Source organism: Equus asinus, chromosome 20 (assembly GCF_041296235.1).
Source record: "Equus asinus isolate D_3611 breed Donkey chromosome 20, EquAss-T2T_v2, whole genome shotgun sequence".
NCBI lineage: Eukaryota > Metazoa > Chordata > Mammalia > Perissodactyla > Equidae > Equus > Equus asinus.
Window position 1 is genome coordinate 33,673,613 of NC_091809.1, and position 27,750 is coordinate 33,701,362.

The following is a 27,750-nucleotide window of genomic DNA, read 5'->3' on the forward strand; positions in this document are numbered from 1 at the left end:
ATGAATCAAAAACGTCTAGACTCACTAAGTAACTCCCCTCAGTCGGTCCTAAATAATTCTTCAGATGTCACCTGGCTTCAAATATACAATCAGCAGGAGGCTGTGAGTAAATGGCTCTGAAACTGTTGACTTTTTAAAAAAATTGGCAAGATAAAAAAAACTGCTGGCCCTAATGCCTCACCAGTAGAAAGTCATTAAATTCCACCCTCCCAGTTACAAGTATCTTTCTAGCGGGCAAACAGGGCAGCCTACAGATTGGCATATACTCAGGAAGAGAAGAACCAGGAAGTTATTTCCACCCTAGAAGGTTGGGGCTTTGGAGTACTGAGGAGGGGGGCTCCCCCTGGAGAGAAAACACCCCAGGCTGAATGTCGAGGAACTCTGCCCAACGGTAGATCATGCTGTCTCCCTTGTCTCCAGTTAAGTCCTTACAATGCAAAGGACAGTTCTGCGATTCAGTTTTGCATCTCCTCCCGGACGTGTCAACTGCCAGCCCTGCAGTGGCCTGGGTGCCCACTTCTATGATGGCGCCACCAGCACACTGGAGGGCTGCCTTCACCTTCAGCACACAGAAGCACCACCTCTCCTCTGTGACTTACCTGTGATGAATGCAGCCCAAAATTCTAAGTAAGTGATTACCGTACGGATTTTAACGCCACGGCTCGACATTGCATTACCTTTAACATCGTGAGTAATTTCCTTTTCTGAAATAGTCCCATCACTGCTGGGTTCAGTTGGGTTCTCCTCGTTGTAGTCATCTCCTTTAAAGGTGTCGTAGTAGTAATCACGATCTTCCACCACTTCCTCCCCTTCTTCCTCATCCTCGTCATCCACATCCACAGCTGCCTCTGTGAAGTCTTCCAAATCTGCTTCGGTAGGAAATTCACTAAAGGTCACAATAAAAAAGGAAGGTTAACACCAATTCCAATACACAAAGCACAACAATGATTCTCTTCCCTATTTTGAAACACAAAAACAGAGACAGGAAATAAGCTCAACTCGCACTGAACTGCACCATTAAAGCCCTCAGCCCAGCTACAGCAGCAAAAGGCAAGAGTTAGCAAGCCGGGGCAGCACTGACCTGCAGCAAGCAGCGTGGCCGGGCGACACAAAGCTGAAAGCCACTGGTCCTCCTGGGGTCAACTACGGCTAGAATGGAATGCAAGCTGGCTCACCTCCAGCGTGACAAGGGCATGCCCACTCTACCCACAAGTAAGGGATGAGCAACCCAAGCCACCAGCAAAATGATTTCACAGGCTCAGGACAAGAGTTTACCTTTTATAAATATCATAGTCTTCCTCTTCATCCTCCCCCTCCTCCTCCTCCTCATCTTCCTCGTCTTCTTTTGACACAGTAGATTCAATGATCTTTGTCTGAGGGCAGCACACATATTCAGTGCCGTGGAACTGGTCTACCCCACAGGGCAGCAGCATGCCGTAGCTATATAAGGTCATTCCCTGAGTCAGACAGGCCTAAAAGAAACGCGTACACCAATATCAGAACATACTCCACAGTAAACCTGGTCAAGTACTCCCAACCCCTAGCTTTATCCAAAAGAAATCCTTATCAAACCACGATGGAATGCTTTCTCCCATGGACTCATAACTTTTGTCAAAAAGCTGTGACGATATTATTTTAACAAGACTTACAGGAATCTAAGCCAAAAATGCTGAAAGCCCAAAGCTGGAAGAGAACTAAGGAAAACAGACTTTCTTCTAGTAATTATCAACAGCAGTTAAAGGTAGTCAACGATCATTTACATTCCTCACTGAAGAGGGTGCCGATGCAGAATGTGACCAAGACAGACAACTGACTGGAGAACCAACTCACCTACAGAAGACACGCCTAAGAAAGGGTTTCTCTCCACTACAAGACTGAAACGGCATCTGATCCACGTTTTCTATACTTGGCTATTTCCACACAGGCTTTGGGCTTTAGCACAGCCTTCCTGGGAGTCCTGCTGACAGCATCCTTGCTTAACAACCTTTTTAATATCCTTAACTTTAGAGGCTGAACTGTCAACACTGTACTTTCCTACAAAATACCTACTGTTCTCCCAAATATTTTTAATTGAGAAGATACAAGTAATCGTAAACTTTCAAGAGGATAAAGGGAAAATACAGAAAACTGATTTAAAATGATGGTAAGCCTTGGAGAAAAATTCTATTTTCTCTTCTAAGAGAAAAAACAATTGACTTTTTGCATGCATGCTTTTACCTCTTTGACTACAGCGTGCCAATGCTGGTGATTCTCACACACCTCCATCCGCTCTTTGTGGAAAAACTGGCACTTTTCTGGAACTAGCAGAACATCACTCACAAATTCACCCACTGGAAAAGAGAGGCTTTGTCAGAAGCAAATCTGATCACGATTCAAGGTAAGAACGATGCTCGCTGCAGATTATTATGACAGTTACACAGTGAGGTGTAGACAGGAGCAGCTCTAATGTACATGAGCTGATGTACATCTCTCATCTTCAAGGGCCAACTGGGCGTTACAGCTGCAGGCGAGCAGCCTCTAGAGCTCGGCACTGTGTTTCAGCCGTGATGCCTGGGACCTTCCCCACTCTTCGCCGACCTCAAGCCCTGACACTGCCACTGCAGGGCTGCAGCAACACAAGACGGAGAACTGGAAGCGGATTCCCCCTCCATGACCTCGAGCACACACAGCTCCCCTCCATCACCTCTGGTTTCACATGCACAATATTCCTAGCCTCTTCCTTCCCTATTTCTGCCCACATCGGTTCTAACAACAAAATGCTCAGGAAACTAAGACTAGGTGTTCTCCTAACGTACCAATGAATCTTACTTTACCCCTTTGTGTACCTAAAGACATTGAGCTCTAAGACAAACCACCGCTGTCACAACTGATTCAGGTAAGATCCACCAACGGAGGGTTAAGTACAAAGGGGAACAGGTGCCATTGCAATGGGAAACTCTGGAGGATAGTACCTTAACCAGGTGACCATTTAACATCACCAGCAATGGACAAGCTGACATAAGTGATGTCATAAGGAGAACATGTCACCTACATAGTCTTTCTGCCAAAATAATGTCATCTGAATCTAATCATGATAAAACCATAAGACAAGCTCAAATTCAGGGATATTTTGTTAAACAAATAGCCTAGACTCTTAAAAATTACCATTGTCGTATAAGATTTTAAAAAAAAAAGACTGAGGAACTGTTCTAGATCAAATATAATGTATTATTCTTTTTAAAATGAAGCTATAAAGGACACTTTTTGGACATTTAGGGAAACTGTCCAAAATGTGATTACTGGATCATAGTTATATAGGACAATATCTTCACTCTTAGGAAAAGCTGAAATATTTAGAGGTGAACTATCATGATATCCCAACTTACTTCCAAATGGTTTAACAACAAAAAAAATAGGGAAGACACACACACACATAGTGAGGTGGATAGACGAGGCAAAACTGGAGACCCTCGGTAACAGGGACAGAGGCGTTCGCCATGGCATTTGTTTCTCTAGGTCTGAAACTTCAAAAATAAAAAGCTGGGGGCAAAATACACATAGCTGTTTAGAAACAGAATCCTTATCTTGTAGAAATACGTGAAGTATTTATAGAAAAAAAACAGTATCTGGGATTTGTTTCCAAATAATCAGGGGTAGATGGGAATGGGGCTACATGATCAGGTTGGGTAGATGACACAGAGTGGCTCATGAATTGATGATCATTATATAGCTGGGCAATGGTACGTGAGGGCTAATGGTATTATTTTCTCTGTGTTTGGATACGTGTGTAACTTCCATAATAAAAAGCTACAAACTGGGGGCCAGCCCCGTGGCTGAGTGGTTGGGTTTGCTTGCTCTGCTTTGGCAGCCCAGGGTTTCACAGGTTCGGATCCTGGGCGCAGACAAGGCACCACTCGTCAGGCCACGCTGAGGTGGCATCCCACATGTCACAGCCGGAAGGGTCCATAACTAGAAGTGTACAACTATGTACCAGGGAGCTTTTGGGGAGAAAAGGGAAAAATAAAATCTTCAAAAAAAAAAAAAGAAAAGCTAAAGATGTATATATATATCACTGGATTATTACCCAGAGATTCTGATTTGGTAGGTCCAAGGAGGAACTCAGTAATTTGCATTAAACAAGCATCCCAAGTGATTCTTATGCATCACCAATGCCCTCCATAGATGGTCTAAGTGGGCAGAAACCAACAGAGGGAGAGATGTGTGGTTAGCTCAGGGACAGAAGCAGTAAGCAGGGGCAGGGGAAAGGAAGCCGGCAGGCTCACCTCCCAGGTTAAAAAAAAAAAAAGAGTACAAATAAGAAAGGAATCTGGCCTGAGAAAGGTCTTAGGGCTTTGAACCAGTGGTCAGTCCACACGGACCCACTCCCCAGCTTCATCGTCATGGCCTGGTCCTTCAGGACCCCTCGGCCTCAGACTCAGTCCCCGGGCACGGAGCAGTCAGTCCTTCTACCACCCCAGTGGCAGGCGAAGGGGAGTCCCTGATCTACTGCAAGGGGGGAAGACGTGCTCCTGACTCTACGAGCTGGGGCAGTCAGCACAGCCTCCCCACATCAGAACAGGATTTTGTTAATATCAAAAAAAAAAAAAAAACCCCAGAACTAATCTAAATGTCCGTCATTAAGAAATTAGTTAAATAATAGTACCTGTTAGGATGGAATACTATAGGGTCATAAGAAATATGGTTTATGTCTATATTTAACATGGAAAAGTTTCCATGATGGTTTAATAATTTTAAAAATCACTAAACAACTAAACGAAAGCAATAAACACACCCCATCCTCCCCTAATCCCAGCGTCAGTTCTCATCATCCCACTTTTTGCTTTTGCTACAATTATTTATCAGAAGCTTCTAGGAAAAAAACTGACTTAGGCAGACCAGTATTACTGTTTTATAGAAGAATACTGAAAATGGTTTAGCCTCACTTTAAAAATTTATCCCATTGTAACAATCTTCACTTTAATCAGTTGGAGTACAACAGGCAACGGCCACAATTTCCTAAGTCACTGGACAAACAGAAAGCTGTACTGTTGCTGCTATTCAATTTAATACGCTGATAATGAATATGGCAATGCAGCAAAATCCAACCTACAGGATTTCATCTAACCGCATTTATGATTGATCTCCAGCCTCTACCCATTCACTGTGATTCTGTTCTTCTTTCATACCACCTCCCCACAGCGGGGCCATGACAGTCATCAGGTTTTAGAGCTTTTTCAGAGTTAAGAAATTCCTTTCAACATAACAAGGGCTGTTCATCCACTTGGGGAAGCCCCCAATACCAACACTCACATGTATAAATAAACCTGCACAAGTACTCTCCAGCTACAAACGGGAAGACCATGTCATTTATGGGACTCTTGGAAGCTGTAACCAGGTGGGAGAAAGCCTTCTGTAACAAGATTAAACCAAGAGAGTCAATGGAAGTTGTTGTGAGTCTGGTAGCCGTTCCTAGAAGATGTCTTTGAGGTAAATATGGCTCTGAGAAGTTAAAGACCCAGAATAATTCTCATGAGCAGAAACACACCGTGCACAAGGGTCCACACTGGGAACGTGGTGAACTGTTGATGGGCTGTCATGAACTCAAAGATAGAAGGCAACTTGCAAATGTACACCTACAATGGACGAGTGAGCTGCTCCAAGACACCAACCTGCAGCTGCTGAAGACTGCACCTCAACACTTCTGAGAACGAGAACCTTCTCTGGTAGCCTTCACATCACAGTAACACTCCCTGCCCAAACCTCCTTCCAAAAATAACGTAGACCAAAACCAGTCAGGGGCTTACAGAGCTCTCTGCTTTTGGCGCAGGAATCAGTCTGCATGTAAACATCAGGGATGACTAACTCCTGTCCCTCAAATACCAGCGGTTTTGCTTCTTCTTCACCACTCTGTCCTACTCAGATCACTGTTTATTTATTTATGAAATTTATTTAAGCAATTAGTAACAACGTAAGATATGGGTTCCTTTTGGGGAGGGGGAAGATTGAACTGTAACTTCTCACCAACTATACTAACATCAGTTTAACAGTCATACCGATGGGTACTTAAGCACGTTCTCAAAAGAGGGCAGAGCTGAGCGAGGTCAACACAGATGTCTACAGACAGTGCGACTCCAGCCTTGATGCAAACACTGCCAGCAACCTACATTCATTCTCAAACTGCTTGCACGTGTGCTAATCAAGACATATCCTTCCCCTCAACCTAGCATAACTACAAAACTAGTGCCCCCGGGACATCCAGACTCATGAGTAGAGGCACCCAACCAATACAGACAGGTCCTGTTTCCCCCAGGTCCCATCTCCTCACCCTTCTGGCCTGCCTGCCTGCCTATGTGTTGTATTTGCTAAGCAGCAGTATCTGCATTCATTCATGATCCTTAAAGAAGATATCTTAATAGGGTTTATCTCATACCTTAAAGAGGGTTCCAGAGCTGAAGCTAACCATACACTACCATCTCTTACTCCAACACGTGGGATGCATCTTCACATGTATAAAGGACTTACTGTAGATACTTCTAGTGGATAAAATGTGTAGAGGACTCTCACTCTTTATTGTATTAATTTTTAGTACAGTTTGTATGTTAAAAGAATTGCAGACAGGGCTGGCCCGGTGGCATAGTGGTTAAGTCTGCGTGCTCTGCTCTGGTGGCCCGGGGTTTGCTAGTTTGTGTCCCAGGCACAGACCTACACACTGCTCATCAAGCCATACTGTGGGAGCATCCTACATAGAAAATAGAGGAAGATTGGCACAGATATTAGCTCAGGGCCAATCTTCTGACCAAAAAAAAAAAAAATAGAATTGTGTATGGTTTAATAACTCAGTGAATATACAATAACCATTAAACTGTTTACTTTAAAATAGCTGAAATACATTGTAGTATGTGAATTATTTCTCAAAAGATCTGCTTTTAGGGGGCTGGCCCCGTGGCCGAGTGGTTAAGTTCACACACTCCGCCTCGGCGGCCTGGGGTTTCACAGGTCCGGATCCTGGGCAAAGACATGGCACCGCTCATCAAGCTATGCTGGGGCAGCATCCCATATGCCACAACGAGAAGGATCCACAACTAAAAATACACAACTATGGGGCCAGCCCGGTGGTTAAGTTCGTACGTTCCACATCTCGGTGGCCCGGGGTTTGCCAGTTCAGATCCCGGGTGTGGACATGGCACCGCTTGGCACGCCATGCTGTGGTAGGCGTCCCACATATAAAGCAGAGGAAGATGGGCACGATGCTAGCTCAGGGCCAGGCTTCCTCAGCAAAAAGAGGAGGATTGGCAGCAGATGTTAGCTCAGGGCTAATCTTCCTCAAAAAAACAAAAAAACCCCACACAACTACGTACTGGGGGGCTTTGGGGAGAAAAAGGAAAATAAAAAAAAAAATCTGTTTATAAGAAGCACAGAGAGGAGCCGGGCCCAGTGACTTAGTGGTTAAGTTCACGTGCTCCGCTTCGGCAGCCTGGGCCTCAGAGGTTCAGATCCTGGGCACGAATCTACACACTGCTCATTAAGCCATGCTGTGGCAGGCATCCCACTTACAAAATGGAAGACGACTGGAACAGATGTTAGCTCAGGGCCAATCTTCCTCAAGCAAAAAGAGGAAGATTGGCAACAGACATTAGTTAGCTCAGGGTCAATCTTTCTCACCAAAAAAATAAATTAAAAAAAAAAGCAGAGAGACATTATTTACAGGGGATATTGAGCAAATAAGTAAACATACTGAGGATAATGGAATAGGAGGTATCACTATGAGCTCACTGTTTTTAATATACACAAATGTACACAGAAATATAGATTTATGTGTGCACATATATGTATACATACATATTTCTTAAGCTCTGTCTGCTGAGTGGGCCTAGAAGCAGTAACATCCTACTAGCAGCAAGCACACCAAATGCCCAGATCTTGGTTTCTAAATAATATTCCCCACTAAAGGAAACCAGAGTTTCTTGGAGAAATGGCTGACTCCAAAGGTGGGGGAGGGAAAATACAGGATGAGCCTGAGCATCTTTTTGTGCCAGAAATTAAGGATATTTTCAAAGAATGATGGGGACATGGTTAAAGGACAGAGGAACCAACACGAAGGGGTTCCTGTTGGCCAACTTGGGACAATGAGTCCATAATGAAATAAATGAATGAATGCAGACACCATCTTAGCCAGGTGATAAAAGTTATCAATGGAAGAAACTGATGTCATACAACTCCCAACATGATACAGAGAGAACATTTCTGTGATAGTTCCCTCAAAAAGGCATAAACCAAAAGGATCATAAGACAAACCCAAATTACAAGGCATTCTACAAAGTAACTGGCCTATACTCTTTGAAAATACCAAGGTCATGAAAAAGACTATAGAGAGAACTAAATGCAGTATGTGATCTTGAATTAGATCCTGGTGTTATTTAAAGAACAGGTGAAGCTTGAATAGGGTCCGTATTTCCTGATTTTGATGACTGTACATGGGAGAATGTCCTTTTTTTTTTTTTCTAAGAAAATATACACTGAAGTGAGAGGGGAATAAAAGGAATCATGTCTGCAACTTACACAATTCAATAAACAAAACCCAGTGGTTGGGAGGGTAAATAATACAATTAATTTTACCATATTAATCAAATTTAACAGTTGGAAAATCTGAAAATCTGAGGAAAGGGTATACAGGAGCTCTTTGCACTATTTTGCAACCATTCTATGAACCTGAAATTATTTTTAAACTGTTACAACTTTTAAATTGAGAAGGCAAAGGCAACCCTAAAGACTATCCCCCAAGGCCGTGTAAGGCTTCTCGGGGAAGGTGGTGCACCTGGTGCTCTACATGCCGGGGGAGACACGGAGACATGAAAGCCTCCTGCTTCTTGAACGATGGATGACCAGGAAGAACCGGCAGTCTTTCTTCCCTACTACCTCCCTTAAAACTCCAGTCACCTGGTCCCTCACTAGCTTAGGCTCAGGTAACTGTAATTCATCTAAAAATACCAACGGTAGCTCTACTTCCTGGCTCAGAAGTTGTCCAAATGGATGCTGGTGGAATTAAGTAACACTGAGGACTGTATAACGCTTTTTTCAGCGACCATGATGCAAAGAAGGTATTGAACAGTTTATGGTCAAATTGTCTTTTATGCATTCAATTAATGACAACATCATTTCATTGTTTGGTTCTGTAACACACTGAAAAATTCTACCTACGGCACTTGGAAAATAAAGCAGTAAAATAAAATTTTTGTTGTGTATCAGCTATGGTAGCAGTCTTGTCCCGTAATTATCAAGAAGAATGTATCGCATGTTCTAGGCACTGTCATGGTACTGAGAGGACAAAGAAGACTAAAACAGGGTCCCTGTTTTCCAGGTGTTTATGGTGCAGCTGGAGAAAGATACACAGACAGATCATCAGCGTTCAGTGTGAGAGGTGCAATGGCAACAATGAGGAATATTACAGAAATCTGGATGTCTTGATAGAAAGTAAGACCAGGAGGAAAAGCTTCCTTTAAAGAAGGCATCCCCTGAGTTAAGTCTCAAAGGGAGAACTTCCCAAGCAAAGTCAGTTATGTCATTCCCAACCCAGCGAGGCGGGTGGCATGTGGGCAGGAGCCGTGACACGTCAGTGCTGACGAAGGCGAAGCACAGGGCAGGGGGTGGAAGAGAACAGGGAAGGGCTGAGCAAGGGCCACCACATGGAGATTCCAAGCCATGCTAAGGAGCTTAACTCAACATTTTTAGTGAAGACTAAAACTTCGGTGGAGAAGAGCTACTACATAAAGTGTTTTATGCGCAGGACAGACATTTCCATCTTCATCCTAGACTGCTGAGGGCAATAGACCAGACAACAGAACGGAGCAACTCGCACAGATGCTGCTGTCACAGTCCAAGAAGGAAATGATGAAGAGCTGAAGCAGAGCAGTGAAACCAGATGGAGGAGGAGGATGTAAGCCCGATGTTCCCAAACTTTCTCAAGACACAGCACCCTGAGTGTCACAGTAATTTTTTCATAGCACCTCCAGGCCAAAAGAACATGCAGAAGTTCAGAAGTTAGGGCCAACAACTTAATAAGTACTAGTGTCCTAACACCTCAGTGCCTGCTGGGCACTGCACAACTCCTCCAACACTGCAATCACTGAACACCATCATCCTCGTCTCTTCTAATGCAATTCTAATGTGATGCCAGCTTTTATAACACAGGAACCACTAAAATACAGCTCCACAAAGATACGAGGTCAGCAAAGGGAATGAACTGATCTGATGTTGAAACTGACTATCTCCAGCTAGTAGTTCACGGGACAGCTAACAGATGTCGCCCTTGAAAATCAGAAACATCCCACGATGCCCTGCATCTGCGCAGTGCCCTGGGATGCCTCCATGCATGACCTGGGAACCATGGACACGCCATCTTTAAGCGGTGAAGATCAGGCTGGCTTGCAAACTGACCAGATGTGACAAGATGAGGGTCTCCCAGATCTCACGCCTGGAGTCTGGGTGGACGGTGGACCCAGTAAGTGACACAGGAGGGGACCAGGCTGCACAGTCTTTGGGGGAACAATTCAAAGAGGAGAAATGATTGCAAATAAGATCTATCATCTATGAATATTCAAGAATATTCTCGTTTCTTTTAGTTTGAGAATGTTACAGACAATGAATGAAATGTCAAACCCAGAGATTTCTTAGAGTTAAATGGAATGGAAGAACATCCTTAAACCACATCACACAAAATTTTTCAGGGCCAGCCCTGGTGGCCTAATGGTTAAGTGTGGCGTGCTCCACTTTGGTGGCCCAGATTCAGTTCCTGGACACAGACCTACACCACTCGTCTGTCAGTGGCCATGCTGTGGCAGTGGCTCACATACAAAAACAGGAAGATTGGAGCAGATGTCAGCTCAGGGCAAATCTTCCTCAGCAAAAAAATAAATAAATAATTATGTTTCACAAGTCTCACCTTACTGCATGATGCCCAATTCTCGAGTAAATGGTGTTAAGCAGATGCAATATCCCTTCTTCCCCCTACTGAATACTTTTAAAACAAAGTAACTGCTACATATTTTAAATATACTGTTCTTCAGGTGCTGACTCTTCCTGTTATTTTGCTACATGTGAGAATGAGAAAAGCAATTTTAGGAAAGATTTAATGAAGGGAGGGAGAGGAGTAAGTTAATGGCTAAAATTACATACATCTACAGAACTACCCAAGATACCTATGTTAATACTCTACCTTTGTTAATCCTATCACGGATCATCTAAAATCAACTGCTTTGCTCTTTTAAGCTTCTATGACTAAATCTGTTCCTGAACCACCCAGACTACAGATATGTGACCGTAATCTGGATGTGTCAGCAATGAGTGGTTAGGATGAATACATAACTAAATAAGCATTGGAAGCAACAACTCTGTTTCTGGGTAATAAAACGGTAACATGTTATGTGACCACCCAGTTATAGTTTCACTCAAGTCAGCTCTGACGGTTACCACCAGCCACACAGTGTCATGAACACCCTGGCCTGCCCTCAATCTTCAGAATGGCAGGTAGCACAGGGCCTGGGCCTAGTGTCCCTGATTGTCCACAGACAGCCCTGAGTCACTCTTCTCCTGAAAACGCCCACAAGTCCGGTCTAACAATACAGGATGTCAGTACATTGCTAATGTGTGCGGGGTCAAGGAAGGGGGCAGGAGACCGCAGCTTCAGCACCACTCACGACGACGCCTGTAAAACAGTGATTGCAAACTCTGACCGTGAGGTAAGCTGGACTGCTCTGAAGGCAGCCGCTTCCTCAGAGCCAGGGAAAGGCACATCCTCAATAAACAGAAGGCCGGGTGGAGGCAGTGACCATCGAAGACGAGCCTACCACCACCAAGAAAGCAACAAACATTCAAGAGAGATGGGCCCCAAGGAACACCTGCAGCCCTCAGCTGCTTAAGAGACGGGGACGCTTCACTGCGAACCAAGGGAAAACTAACCCAAAACACGAGGGACCCCACCTCCTGAGAAGCAGCCAAGAACATCCACAGGACACTCACCAAGACACTTGAACGGGATCACAATGTGACTCCTGCACTGCTTTCTGTCCCTCCGGCACCAATTGTCCACACTGACTGGCTGGTTTGCCTCCATCACATTTGTGATCTGGAGCTCGGGGTACATCTGCACAGGAAGAGAAAACGCACACAGTAAACTGACCCTGTCCATAATAAACGGACGCTCGCTGGCAAGTCAGGACGAGTGTCTATTGTGCTCAGCTTCACCATTACCCTAAAGAAACCGAAAATTCCACTTTGCTGCCCCTGGTTCCAACTAAATGCATCAAGTAAAAAGATACTGTAACTATTAGTTTTCCTTTGACAGGTAGATTTCTGACCACATCTAATGCATTCTCTTAATAAAGGAATCTTTATTTAAGGACATAGAAAAGCAGCAAGCTTTCAGCCCAAAACAAATCTATTAGGTATTAAGTCCACTAGTAGGGTGCGTGTAAGCAGCTGAATCCATGAACTAAAACGTTGAAGAGGTCTGTTAACCAAATTATAGAATAATCCGTGAATCCCGGCCCAAGAGCTAGTCTTGGTAAGAAGTTAAAACATCTCATATCCTTTTCTAGGTCAAGTTTTGACCCAAAAAATGAGCTGCATCAGACCTGAGATGGTCATTTACAATACTAGTGGCTTTCTATCAGCAAGTGGAAAACACCAGAACCAGGAGCTTGCGGCACACAGAGCTGAAGTCTTTTAGAATCTTGATTCTTTCACACACTTAGGGATGAAGGGCCTGCTGCTCCCGCCATGAGCAACTTGGTCTTAGGTCAAAAGAGAAGAATGATAGAATATCTACTTCTAAGGTAAATACGTTCAAACTCGACCTAGAAACAAAGCAGTTTAACTTTCTGGCAACACTCTTACCTCCTGACAGTACTGAAGAACTTCTTCTTTTGTTCCAAAGCAGCTCTTGGTGCCTGTTGGGTCCGGTTCCCATTTCCCAGTCTGAATGTTCACATGCATATTTAACTTCCCACAAAACATTGCAATTTGAGGCTCAGCGACAGCAAATCCTGTTCCAGCATTGGCTGCAAGAGCCTACCAAAGGGGAAAAAATTCCAGGTTTACTCCAAAAGGGTTGGCAGAAAGGCACAGTCATTCATTGGTTTGTGATAGGAGAACTGTTCTTTTTAAAATCGTCATTATTTTACTATTTTATCTTCAAAAACAAATCCTTTTCCCAAGAGCTAGGCCAGAAGAAAAAATGACCTTTGGATATACATGATCAAAGTGAAAGGCAGATGAGAAATCTAACCCCCACTCCCCCATCTGGACACTTCTGATCCAACTGCAGTCTGCTCTAACACAAGCAAATCTACTTTCCACTCCTTGATATATCAAACGACAAAAGTATAGAATCGCTAATGTTCCAGTAATTTTATTCAAATCACTCACGTAAAAAAATTCTATTGAGCAGCTACTTTGTAAAGCAACATGCTCAATGCTGACACACAAGGGTGAGCAAAAAGTTATGGCCACCACTCTCTTGGGGCTTCTGGTCTAGTGAAGGAGTGAACACATGAAAAAAGTGTGATCACACTGCCAGCTGTCCTAGGAAGGAAATGCACACAGTGCTGAAGAAGCACATAAAAAGGGACTCTGACTTAGGCTTGTGTAGGGAGGTGACCAGGGAAGCTGCCTGAAGACAGTGGCAGTTGAGCAGAGCTTTGAGCAGCACATGTGGAGAGAATGCAGACTGAGTGGAGAGAGGTAAGAGCAGGGAGGAGAGGCAAGTGGGGACAAGACGAGACAGTGTGCAGACCAAGGAAAGACTTCAGTCTTTATCGCTGGAAGTGCTGAGCGGTTTTAAGCGTCAAGTTAATATTTTCCAAATGCAGCTCTGACGTTTTCTCTGTGGCAGGGTGAAAAGGGACTGAAAACAGACAGCATGCAGGGCAACGACTCAGGAAGCCAGGGGCACAGAGTTCAAGGGTGCCCTAATGGGAGCCAGGGCCACGGCAGTGTGCTGGTGAACAGAGGCAAGAGGTAACAGGCAGCCAAACGGGTAAGAGTGAGTAACAAACCAGCTGCGGGGGGGAACCACGCCAAGTCTGGCGTGCGTTACTCAGTGAAGGATGGTGGCACTCACGGAAACTGAACACCAAAAGGGATTTCATGAACAATTTTATCTTGTGTTAAGTAAAAATAATCAACTATTCCATAGTTGTGAAAACATCACAGCCATTAACAGGTCACAAATTATAGGTGAAAAATAACACTTAGGCATTACGACAGTAAGGCTCTTGCAAAGTCTCGTGCACTAGAAAAACAGAGGCATCCTGGCATCTAGATATAGACCAATACTGATGGTTACATCCACAACAGAGTTTTGTGGTTTCTCTTAATGTAAAAGTTCTTCCAAGATAAAAATTAAACGGCTTTTTAAATGTTAAAATGTGGGAGGCAGGTTTAGATTGTATGGTCCACTATGTTGTTCTTTTTAAAAAGCATTAACATAAAACGGCTTTCCTATTAAAAAGAAAACGTACATTTGATTTTTTAAAATACACGGAAACGTGTGCTTTCTAGGCAACTCTCATTTATCTGTGCTGACGGACTACACAGACACGAATGGTCTGCCAATCAGGAGGCTACTTTGATTTTGAAACACATTACGATCGTTTTCCAGGACAAATTTACCGTCCTACCACACTTTGCTTTGGAGCTCATTGACATTAGCCTGTTTTCTAGCAGTACAAGAGAAAGAAGCAGTGACACTAGTGGGATAGCTGGGAGAAAGCTGACTTGGAACTAAAAGTTGCCAAGATCAATCGGGGTTGAAAAAAACCTCAAATAAATCCAATGAGGAGAACAATTAGCAACTTTATTAACTAGAATTGACTGTAGCCCTACTGTGATGAATAATCATTTCCTAGAGTCAAAGGCAGATCCTATGCCCTAAGTGTAACTGCAGGCAAAGCCAAAGACTAGTGAAGTCCTGTCCCTCCAAAGAAAGAAAAAAAACATTTACAGATATCTGCGGAAAGGAAGACAACTTATTTGTAGGTAACACTCTAACGATGTTTAATTCAAATAAATCATTAAAAAGTTTTAGGATGCACAAGAAAAGTGAGCTTAATTCTCACACTGAGTTCCAGATGTCCCCAAACGCCTCTTCTATGGCCACCTCTCTTTTGGGAGCCATCCCTAAGGATTATGGCTGTAAACCGGGATGCTGACATGGAGGAAGACGGGTGTGTGGAGGAAGACGGGTGTGTGGAGGAAGACGGGTGTGTGGAGAAAGGGGTGCACACAGAGACAAAGACAACCGCAGAGACGCTTCTGTGGACAGAAACCAGTGCTCTCCCCAGGTCCGTTCCTTCCTACTTCACGTGCGCAGACAGAAATAAATGAAGGAGAGCCAGGAAGACATGACGAAATGTAAGCAAGAAAGCCAATCAATGAGCAGGAACGTGTTTCCCAAATTGGCTATAAATGAGCTGCCACAGCAAAGCTGAAACATGCCGAGCGGCATTTCCTAAAATCTCTCTACGGCCTTGTGTATTTTAACATTGAAGGCTCCTATTAAACAAAGAGGATTTGGGGTGTGGTATCTAATCTTTCAGAAGTGTGTGTAGGGGGGGACCATTACCTCCTAAATTCCAAAAATGAATACAAGCAAGAAACAGTGTCAACCAGCTATGTGAGCTCACCCAAGCCACAGCCGGGGAGTGGTCAAAGCTGGGCCGGCAGCCATTTATCAGCACCAAAGATTACGTTCCACACGTTCCTCATTATGGTTGCTGGCTAAGAGACCGCAAGAGTTCCAACTGTATAAACGCTCAGTTTATGGGTCAACCACTGAGGTCAGTGCATCAGAGTAAGTGCACTTGATCTCTGTGCTGAGTCGGTCTGCAGTGCCTTCCCTAAAGAGAAGCTAAATACTGGGGGTTAAAGCAACAAAAGAGGCAGCGAGGCAGCGGTGGCTCCTCACATCAGTTACACCGAGAAAAAGGAGGGACTGGAGTCGTTCCAGACCGCTAAGACGCTGCAGCGATTCACTGCCGAGCTCAGAAACATTCATCCTTGTGGTCCTAAGAGACTCTCAAGAAGGTGTCATCTGAAACATAAAAAGCCTCTGTGGACCACGTCTAGGAAGCAAGTAGACATACCCCAACCTTACCCAGACCATAAGAGGACTGTCTTTTCTGTAACGTTTGTACTTCGTTACTGTGAAAGTGCTCTGATTTAACGCACTCTGTTTTCTTAAGCACACACTGTGCCTTGATCCATTACATCAACGCGTAAATCAGTCTGTTTCCTAACCTAACATGTTACAAATGGGACTCCACTGCCCAGTCAGCACTGCTGGCGGCCTGTGCACCTGGAATCCTCTACGAGAAAGTCAATGCCCCGGGCTCTGGCCCTGAGGCCTGTCCTGGTGACCTCTGGTCGTGGCTGCACTTCTGAGGCTTTGAAAACAAACCATCAACTGCCCAGCGCTTCCACTGTACTGAATAATTCATTCTTAATAAGAAAGTCCATTTTATTAATTTGGCTGGGGGAAAAGAGTTTAGCTATCCAAAGACAGAAATTCAACTTGGTAAAAAGTGCTTCTAGTAGCTGGGTTGAAAATCCGAAATGGCTTAAAGCAACAGATAAATAAACCTAAATCTGAACGTAACTTAAATCAGGGTCTTTAATCATCACCTCAAGAGATGCAACCCCTGGGCCCACCTGGGCCGGCCTCCCTTCATGAAGCCACGCCCAGCGCAAGGCAGGCAGGCCGGCCCACCCAACCCCCGCCCCCAGACTCCCCTCCTCGAGAGGTGGGCCCGGCCTAATCTGGGCCCCTGTCCAAGCCGGCTCCAGGTCTGCTGAAGCGCCGTGGTGGGGGGAGCACCTTCTAAAGAGGAGGGTGTTGTCCTGTTGCCGAGTGTGCCAGGAGAAGGAGGTTAGCGGGGAAACTGGGGCAATTATTTGAACAAGGCCTGTAAATCAGTCAACAGCGCTGTACCAGTGTTAATCTCCCATTCTTGATAACTGCACTCCGGTTATGTTGGATGTTAACATTAAGGAAAGCAGGCTAAAGCTAGAGGGGAATTCTCTGTAGTATTTTTGCAACTTTTTGTCAACTATAAAATTAATCCAAAATAAAGCAGTTTTGTTTTTTTTTAATCCTGTTCATTACCTGCCTGACTTTCAACTGTAATCACATGGTTTCAATCTGTCAAAAAGAGAAGACAGACGTTCCGGCACGGCAACTAGCAAGTGTAGCAGAGCAGGCCCAATACCTGAAAAACCGCCTACTGATTCTGAACACACGGCACACGTCCTAATGTAGCAAAGCTCCATGTACATATACTCAATTTGACCCCTCTCCAAGGGGAGACTATTCCGGTTCTGCCCAGAGCCGAACACAGAAGCAAGTCCACTTCTGTTACTGTCAAAGGGGGCCTGGAGTGTGGACGTTTAGACTATCTTCATCAGCGTACAGAAGTGAAGCTTAAACCATGGGCACAGGGAAGAACGCATGAAGTCCACCACGTGACCAGTCCTCCCCCAAATCCAGGACGGCATGAAATGGGCTAAAAAGACCGCACCTGCCTGCTCCCCCCAGGCACGGGACACGCCTAGAGCAGGCTGCGTCATACCCCACACTCACTTCGTGGGAGTTCAGGCACCAAAGGTATACACGAACAATTTAACACTGCCCCTCCACTTAAAGGAAAATCTCCACAGTTACTGGCTTCCTGCCTCTGGAACCAGCTCCCGGGCGGCAAGGAAGTGAGGTCAAGATGAATCTGCAGTCAACTGAGGCCCTGCGGTGATCAAAAGAGCACTACATAAGGTATTTCTCTAAATCTGCTTTCTTGAGGGATATGCCCCTCACTTAGTAGCTGCGTGACCTCATGGAAACTACTTCAACTCTCTCTCTCAACCTTACTTTTCACTTTTGTACAACATAAATATGGCACTCCCCAGTTTTAGGTATCCCAATAAATGACACGTACAACCCTAACTTTGGACCTTGGTTCACCCTACAACAGTCACGCAAACTCCTGATGCATAAGCAACAAGGCTTGGGGACAAAGCTCCCTCCCTGAATGAGGCTGCAGGCCAGCAAAGCCCAGCACTGCCCGCCCCACTGCCTGCCCCACTCCACCTGCCCTACTCGGAAGGTGCGCTGACTGCAGAGGCCAGGGAGCTGGCGGGTGCGAGGGTTAATAACAGCCCAAACAACATGAGCTGGGGCTTAGCCTTGGAACTCACTGGCCAGTATTACTTACGCAGTTACTTATTAAGAGTGTGCTAAATAAACAGTGCGTGCAGGGCTGGGGGAACGGACGGGGGTGTTTCCTAAACTTTAAAAAAGTGGGATGATTTCAAGTAACGAACACCCATAAGTACCACTGATTAACTATTAAATATGTTCATTCTAAATCATTCTTATTGATTCACAGATAATAAAAATAATACAAATGATGGGGGGAGTTTCCGTGGAATATCTGAGCAGAAACGTGCCCAAATTATAAGCATACTTCTGGCTGATCTGATGCTGTACAATATTCTGTTTATTTTAAGTGCAGTAAGTTACAATCTGGTAAATTTTTGGTATATTTCGAGTATTTCATATACTTGTAGTAAATTACACCTCTTTTAAAAATATTCTATTCTTCAAACAGATCTATTTCACTAAAATACTCAACTTGCTAATTTTTACCAAGGTCAAGTTGGGAAACTATCCAGTGTGTCAGCTCTGGCTCACATGCTCTGACTTCAAGATGTCACAACCACAAACATGAAGAGCCAAGGTCGGAGAGCTGACACTGATTCCACTGGGATCTCTTCTCCTTTAATATATCCAAGCAAAGTTAAGAAAAACCCATGCAGCTGAAGACATTACTGTTTTAACGCGTCGGACGGTTTCTACCCGTCTTTAAAGCAGGGGTTCCCTGACACTCATTAGGGGCCACTAAGGCCTACAGCAGGTTTTCAGAGGCCTGAAAAACGAGGAAAATAAGAATAGTCTGGTGTGCATGTGCGCGCACGAGTGTGTAGGGTGTAGAATTGCTCACTGTCCTCTCTTGAACCACTGTCCTGAGCTCTAAGATTATCTTCTACCTTTTGTTTTAGAATTTTTTCATAAAATGATAGCAACAGTAAATGGGGAGTCTTTAAAAACATTCCTTCTTTAATATTAAGAATTAACTACCTTATCTAAAATTTTTTTCTTAGTTTTCTATTCCATGAAAACTAAAAGCTTAGCTCTTTATTTCTAAGGTTCTGTGATGCTGAAAGGCAAGAAAGGGCAGAAATCCTTAAGTGAATAACCCGTATCTTTTTTTTATAACTAGAAAATAAGACAGTTTGCCAAAATGACTTTCACAGGACAGGGAGAAAGGAAATTCACATTCTAAAATACAAATGGCAATTTCCATATACCATTCTGACAAACATTTTACTATGTTTACTAGGCGCAAGCAATATTCTGGTACCAGTCTTGATGTAACAAGTCACTTTAACTTCTAATGTCCATTAAAACAACTGTGAAGGGGCCAGCCCTGTGGCTGAGTGGTTAAGTTCTCATGCTCCACTTTGGCAGCCCAGGGTTTCACTGGTTCGGATCCTGGGCGTGGACATGGCACCGCTCATCAGGCCATGCTGAGGCAACGTCCCACATGCCACAACCAGAAGACCCATAACTAAAAAAATACACAACTATGTACTGGGGGGTTTGGGGGAGAAAAAGGAAAAATAAAATCTTTAGAAGTACAATAGGTCACTTAATAGTATTTAAAAAAAACATAAAAATAACAAAAATATGAAACAGCTCCACCCTCTCCAAGTTCAAAGCAAGTCAAAATGGAATCTTTCCTATGATTTATGTAGCATTTAAATTTAAAAGTAAATACAGACTTATTATCAGCTCACACCAGATCTGCTTGCAGACAATAATTCTTCCTGTCTGGGACCCATGCCCATGTGCATTATTGTAATTATGAGCCATTTTTAAAAATACAGCAATAACGCTAATATGAGCTGCTGGTCAGTATGTTTACTGCTTGCTGCCTCTGCCATTAATCAGCCTTCCTGAGTTCAAGCCATCTAACTACTAAATAAATGCATAAAGGAGGACAGGAGAAGCTGCACTCAAGTAAAAGGAATGAATAAAAAGCATGTAAATGTGTGTGTGACACACATACACACACATACCCCCACAGCACTGTTGTCCTACCCTTGGGTGGGCCTCTGGGAGCTGCGTCTACCCTTGCCCTCCATGATCCACCCTGCACAAAGCATCCTGTATCCTCAAGTCAGAACACATAGACCACTCTTCTGTTCCCAGAGATTCAAACCCTTTAACAGGACCCCTGCCTCACTCCAACACCCCACCTTGTGCTCAGTGTATCACCTAGTGTATCCTTGGGTCCTGACACAGCCAGGGTCTTTCTTGGCTCAAGGCTCTCCACCTAGCACTCCCTCCCCTTCTCCCCAGGGGACATTCTCACCTTTCCAGACTCAGCTCCACTGTGCATTCTCTGAGGGCCCTTCTTGAAGACAGTCCCCAGCCCAGAGGTGTTTTACTTCCCCTCAAGCAATCTGAAACTCCTTGTTTATCTCCCTCCTTTGGAAGGGAAGCTCCTCAAGGGGAGGGACCCCATCTGTTTTTCCAGCCACTGTACCTGGAAACAGCATCTAAAATACAATAGGTAATCATTTACACCCAAGCAAGTGACTGACTCTAAAGCCTGTGTTCTTGGTTTTTTCAAGACATTTAAACTAATATCAATTAGCAGATATCACTCAGCAGTAACTTCTAAATGATTAACTCTGTACTAGTCTTCATATAAGCAGATCTATAAATGTATGACAAATGAAAAAAAGAAGCTTATGCAGTATATGGCATGTTTCGATTATTTTTATTTAAATTTTTGCCAAGTGAATCCATGTACACAGCCTGAAAAGCCACATACCACGAGGCTCGTATCAGAAGGGCAGTGCTCTACCCCTCATGCCTCGAGGCAGCACCTTGGACCTCCTACATTGAGTCTCTACCTTTCTTTTTTTTCTTTTTAAGGATTGGCATCTGAGCTGTTGCCAATCTTTTTTTTTTTTTTTCTCCCCAAATCCCCCCTCTATATAGTTGTATATTTTAGTCGTGGGTCCTTCTAGTTGTGGCATGTGGGACGCCGCCTCAGCATGGATTGATGAGAGGTGCCATGTCCACGGCCAGGATTCGAACGGGCGAAACTCTGGGCCACCGAAGCAGAGCGCATGAACTTAACCACTCGGCCACAGCCACCGGGCTGACCCCGAGCCTCTACCTTTCTTATCTTTTTCTTTCTAGTTTCTTCTTGTTCCTCTTTCTGAAAGATTTCAACTAGATTTTTAAATTTCTAGTATCACGTTTCTAATCTCCAAGAACTCTTCCATGTTCTCTGAAAGGCTTATTTTATTGCAAACTATTATTTCATAGATGTAACACTGTGCCCTCTTCAAGGTAAATAGCAAGAACGCATCTGAAGTTATTTGTCTGTTCCTCGACTTGTCTTCAAATTGCTTTCTTCCCCCATCTGTTTTGTTCATGTTCGAGGTGTAAGCCTCTAATTCAATAGTTAAGAAGGGGGCACTGAAAAGCCGGTCAGAAGCTTTCTGTGCGTGGATAGGACCTGTCAATAAGTGACCTTCACTCAGCTCTCCAGAGAGGAATCCTACAGACCCTCACGGGGGCCCACGGGCCTGGCTGTCCAGGGTCCGGCAGGGAGCCCTAGTGAGGGGGACTTTCACCTCATCTTCTGCTTGGCCAGCTGTCCGCGAGTAAGCCTTGATACTCTTCCCGGGCGCAGAGTGGGAAGGGCCTTCAGGGGCTAATAACCCACTCAGAGGCCTGATGCTCCCCAGCCCTCGTTCAAGTTTGCTCTGCATCAGTTGCTTTTAGCTGGCTTCTCTCCCTGCATTCAGGTGTCAGTTATTTCTGGTCTGCTAGCTCAGTTACTTAGGTCCATCTGCTTCCCATCTTTAAGACTTTGTGGACATCTTTCCTTCTCTCCTGTTGTCTTTGTTGGTTTCTTCTCATGTTAAATGTATCAAAATTAAGCCGCATTCTCTCATCAGGACAACTAGAACAACTAGAGCTAAAACAGCTAGAATCCTCCACTTGCATCTGTTGAGGTACAACAATTCAAAAGCTACTAACTATGAATATATTTGAAAACTAGAGATGGGAAAGTTTAACAAGATCATAACCGGGCCATCACAGTAGCACAGCGGTTAAGTTCATATGCTCCGCTTTGGCAGCCCGGGGCTTGCCAGTTCAGATCCCAGATGCAGACCTACACACGGCTTATCAAGCCATGCTGTGGCAGGCATCCCCCATATAAAATGGAGGAAGACGGGCATGGATGCTAGCTCAGGGCCAATCTTCCTCAGCGAAAAGAGGAGGATTGGTGGTGGAATGTTAGCTCAGGGCTAATCTTCCTCAAAAAATAAAAAAGATAAGCTTTTACTTTTTTTTTTTTTAATATTTTATTTTTTCCTTTTTCTCCCCAAAGCCCCCCAGTACATAGTTGTGTATTCTTCGTTGTGGGTTCTTCTAGTTGTGGCATGTGGGACACTGCCTCAGCGTGGTTTGATGAGCAGTGCCATGTCCACGCCCAGGATTCGAACCAACGAAACACTGAGCCGCCTGCTACGGAGCGCGCGAACTTAACCACTCGGCCACGGGGCCAGCCCCTAGATAAGCTTTTACTTTTGACTATTTAAATAAAATGTCTGTTAAGAAAATAAAATTCTGATCCGTTACTCAGATTATTTCATTTGCTCATTTTACAATTATGTTACAGTCAACATGCTAGTCACTGGGTATTATGGGCTGAATTGTGTCCCCCTCAAAATTCATGTTGAAGTCCAACCCCTACCATCTCGAAATGTGAACTACTTGGAAATAAGACTGTTGCAGATGTAATTAATTAAGATGAGGTGACACTGGAGTAGGATGGGCCCCAATCCAGTATGACCAGTGCCCTTATAAAAAGAGGAAATGTGAAGAGCCAGACACATACACACAGACACCATGTGGAGGCTGCAGTTATGCTGGCAAAAGCCAAGGAGCTGGCAGAAGCTAAGAGAGCCTGGAAGAGACCCTTCTTTAGCAACTTCGGAGGGAGCACAGCCCTGCCGACACCTTGATCTTGGGCTTCCAGCCTCCAGAACAGGGAGACGACAAATTTCTGTTGTTTAAGCCACTCAGCCTGTGGCACCTTGTCATAGCAGCCCTAGAAAATGAGCAGACTGGGTGAACTAAGACTCGGTATATGTATCGGGGAGCTCAGAATCTTAGAGATGGGATCCAGATTCAGAGAAAGCCGGACCTATAGCATAATGCACGCATCACGAATGAGAGGTGAGCAAGTGGCAAGTGTGAGAGCACAGTAATCCAACAAGAGCTACAACAGAGATGGGCACAGGGCTTAGCCCAGAAGAGGAACAGCTATGGGGGGGCGCTGGAGGGTAAAGTCTTCAGAACCTCTTCTCCAAGGAAAGTGTGCTTGGGCTCTCTCCCAGCACGACTATGACCTTGCTACGCATAACTCAGAGGACAGGAGGATGTGATTTGGCAAGATTAGGCAAAAACTAGGAAGCTGTTGCATTCATCCGGGAGAAAGGTGAGGAACAAACGCTGGAGAGGCAGGAGTAGGAAAGGGACAGCTGGAGAACTGCTAACAGGATCCGGACAAGGGAGGCAGAGGAAGGGCAAAATGACTCCAACTGGCTAATTCTGACAACGAGGGAAGCAGTGGAGCTAACAACCAAAGAAAGTGAAGAGGGCTGGGGAGGTGGGGACTGGGGATGGACAGATTTCAGATTTGGGTGCATGTGTCTGAAGTACTCACAGGTTATCCAAATGGCAATAGTGGAGATATTTACCAGACAGAAATACATGTCAGGAACTCCAGAGGGAAATGTGGGCTGGAATTATGAATTTGCAATTCAGTAACACGCTGAAAGAATTTTAAGCCCAGAGAATAGGTAGGATCATCTGGGGACACTGTGCAGTTGAAAAGAAGGACAGAACCCTAAGAAATAGCAACATTTAATGGGCATACAGAAGGAAAGTCCATGACCAAGGAAGAGAAGCAGGAAAGTATGTCAAAGAAACGATACCCTCAGAGAGATGAAGCAGCAGCAACTGAAACGTCAGTACTACATTTCACTGTGTATGAGATCACTGGTCGATTCAGTGTGGGGAAGTGAAAGAAACAGGGCCACAATGATCCAGGTGACAAACGAGAGGTGAAGAAATAGCCTACGAGCATAAACTAGTGATCCTCAAGGTGGGGTGTGCTAGGTCATCCCAATTAAAGAAACACTGCAACTGTCTCCACACAATGCAGCCCTCACTCGTCAGCTCCCTCTCATACTGCAAACTGCTGCGGCTTACGTGACAAAGAATCTTCCTGTGCTGTGGTTAACTTGATGACAAGACCCCGAGAAGGTAAAATCTGTACAATACTTTGAAACGAAAGGAGAAATAACCATGAAAATCAACTGTACCACACAGAAGTTTATCTCATGGTTGTCTCACAGTGAAGTACTTACGAGAGTCATCATTCTTTAACAAAAAGACTTCTGAACTTTTTTACAATGGCATGTCTGTGCCAGTATCTGACATCCAGTAGATATTTTTGAAAAAGTAAATATCTTAATCTTTCTCTTCCAAGTAAATGTGACATTTTAAATAATAAGTGATAAACAAACTACTTTTAAGAAGTTAACTCATGGGCTGGCTCCGTGGCATAGTGGTTAAGTTTGGCACGTTCTGCTTCAGTGGCCCAGGTCTGGTTCCCGGGTGCAGACCTACACCATTTGGCAGCAGCCATGCTGTGGCAGCGACCCACATACAAAATAGAGGAAGACCGGCAATGGATGTTAACTCAGGGCGAATAATCCTCAGTAAAAAAAAAAATTTTTAAGTTTATGCATGGCTATGGAGAGGGCATTTTAAAAATCAGTACTGGGAAAATTTTGCCTTATGTTATTTCATTGTCAAAATGGTAAATGTGTCGCCTATAAACCTACGAGTATACCTTAACTGAAAGCAATTTCCTAACTGATTTTAAACCTTCCAAAATAAAGAATTTTACTAAGTTGTGTACCTATTTCTTAAAAATATAAAAGTGCAATTTTCAACTGGCCCATAAAAACAGCTGATTAACACATTTAGTAGTTACATTTCAACATTTCCATAATTAACAGTAAGACTGAAAAATGGGCGTGATAACTTAGTTAAGTGCAGCACAGTACTTCTTTAGATCTTCTGTAGATTTATATGTCTGTGTAAGGTGTCTTTTTTCAGCTGTGACAAGGATCAAAGTAAATTGAACACAGAATTAGACCTTTAAATAGCTATTTCACAAAATTTAAGTTCTAGGTTTTTAAAAATGAAGACAGCATTTCATCACTGTTATGGACTGACTGTGACTGCCCGTCACCCCAATTCCTAAGTTGCAGCCCCACCCCTAGAGTGACTGTACTTGCAGATGGGGCCTTCAGGACATAATCAAGGTTAAATGAGGTCATAAGGGTGGGGCCCTAATCCAAGAGGACTAGTATCCTTATAAGAAGAAGAAAAGACACCAGAGAGCAGAGACAGAGGAAAAGCCCCCATGAGGACAGTGAGAAGACGGCCACCTACAAGAAAGGGGAGGACTCACCAGAAACCAACCCTGCTGGCACCTTGATCTTGGAAGTCCAGCTTCTAGAACTGTGAGAAAATAAATCTCTGCTGTTTTATAACAAAACACCAGTCTGTGGGATTCTGTTACAGCAGCCCCAGCAGACTAACACCATCACCTTACTCTATCTACATCACACTGCGTATGAATGAGCTAAATTTGAAGTTCCAAGGAAAGGATTTATGACTTGCCTATATAGGTACAAAACATTTTTACAATGAAATTAAACTTTTTATAATACAAATAAAAATTTACATATTTTCTAACATAAATATGCAGAAGAGTTTTAATTAAAAATAGCAATATGTAAATTGGCTATGAAAACTACAAGAAAAATTTGAAGAATGTTTTGTTGATATTGATAATTTTACACTTGCTTTTCAATTTATGCAATGTTCCTTTGAATTTGATGTTAACAGTACTGAGCTGATAGAAGAATTACTGGATTTACTTAAATGACACCTTTGAATTTCCATACTTTTGCTTCAAGGTGAAAATGATTCTGAAGAACCTGGACCAATTCTGTCAGTGTGGATGCAAATATTAAAAAAACACAAATTTTTTTTAACTCTGGTTATTTGAAAACATTTAATTCTGTTTGGAACAACTTGAGAATGTAAGTTTACTTGTCCAACTGTAAATTTTACAAAATCTAAATAAACATCAAGTATTTCCAATGAAGACTAGCATCCAAATTGAGATGTGGCTGTAAATGTGAAATTTATGCAGAACTTACTATGTAAATTTTTGCAAAGACTTAGTATGTAAATCTATATAAAGACTTACTATGTAAATTTATGCGAAGACTTAGTATGTAAATCTATGTAAAGACTTACGATGTAAATTTTTTAATGTAAAATATCTCATTGATTTTATAACATGTTGATTTTATAACATGACTATACACACATTGAATGATACCTCAGATATACTGGGTTAAATAAAATACATTGTTAAAACTAATTTTACTTATTTTTGTCTTAAAAAATGTCAACTAGAAAAATTTACGTTTATATATGTGGCTTGCATTTATTTCTATTGGACAACACTGTGTTAAATGTTCAGTTAACTTTGTGATAGGGAAGACATGAGCTGGATGACTTTTTTCCATTCCATTTAAACACATTTTCCTTTGTTCCATTATGAAGGTGAGCAAGAGTTTCTGGCAATTGAAGAATGGGGTACTCAGATGGTTCCTTGAGAAACACTCCAGTTGCCAAAAGTTAAATGGGTGAGAGCCACAAGTTTCTCTGAGGAGGCCAGGCGAGTTCCAGAGACAAGAGGTTACCAGTAAAACATGCACAGGACTTAGGAAAAAGGACCTTGAGATGTTTCTTCTTAACAGGGATTCAGCATGGGTTATGTGAGTGGGTTAAGTGCCAACAACCAACGTTCTTACTTTTATCCACTTGCTGGGGAGACACACACACACACTCACTCTCACTGTCTCTTACTCTCTCTCCCCTCCGTTCCCCAACTCTTTAGACCCACAAACATTAAAAGAACCCTGATTAAGACATAAACAAACAAACAAGAAATCTCTCTCCCAGGCTTCTGACAACCACAAAACAAACCCCAAAGGTCTTCTGAAGAGAAAAATAAATAACCAGAATAGGTAAGAGTACGTATGATATGATGCTCATGTCACACAGGAATTGCTGATTCCATTATTTTTAAATGAATAAATATTTGTAAGGGCTCCACAGACAACAAAATGAATGAGTCACAAGTCCTCAGCCGCATGGAGGCCTGGCCTGGTAGGGGAAACACCATGTAAACAAAACAATCCTAATAAAAAAGGAAAGATTCTCAAACTCTGTCATATAGGAGACCCCCAACTTACTGTCTGACTGGTTCCTTAATGACAGTTGAAAGTTAAGCAACAATTCCCAACAGACACATGAAAAGATGCTCAACATCACTAATCTCAGGGAAATGCAAACCAAATCTACAATGACATATCACCTTACACCTGTCAGAATGGCTATAATTATCAAGACAAAAAAACAACAAACGTTAGAGAGGACCTGGAGAAAGGGGAACCTTCACACACTGCTGGAGGGAA

General features: G+C 43.5%; 1 protein-coding gene across 4 annotated transcripts in view; it reads right to left on the bottom strand.

Annotated features, from left to right (window-relative positions):
- APLP2 (amyloid beta precursor like protein 2) overlaps positions 1-27,750 on the bottom strand; it is a 74,137-nt gene that overhangs the window by 22,743 nt on the left and 23,644 nt on the right. For all 4 annotated transcript variants that reach the window (XM_044751783.2, XM_044751782.2, XM_044751784.2 and 1 more), the window contains exons 2-6: positions 12,871-13,044; positions 11,995-12,118; positions 2,218-2,330; positions 1,276-1,472; positions 678-886 (exon numbers count right to left, since the gene is read on the bottom strand). In XM_044751783.2, coding sequence (XP_044607718.2) covers positions 678-886; positions 1,276-1,472; positions 2,218-2,330; positions 11,995-12,118; positions 12,871-13,044 — 817 coding nt within the window. The remainder of the gene's footprint in view (positions 1-677; positions 887-1,275; positions 1,473-2,217; positions 2,331-11,994; positions 12,119-12,870; positions 13,045-27,750) is intronic.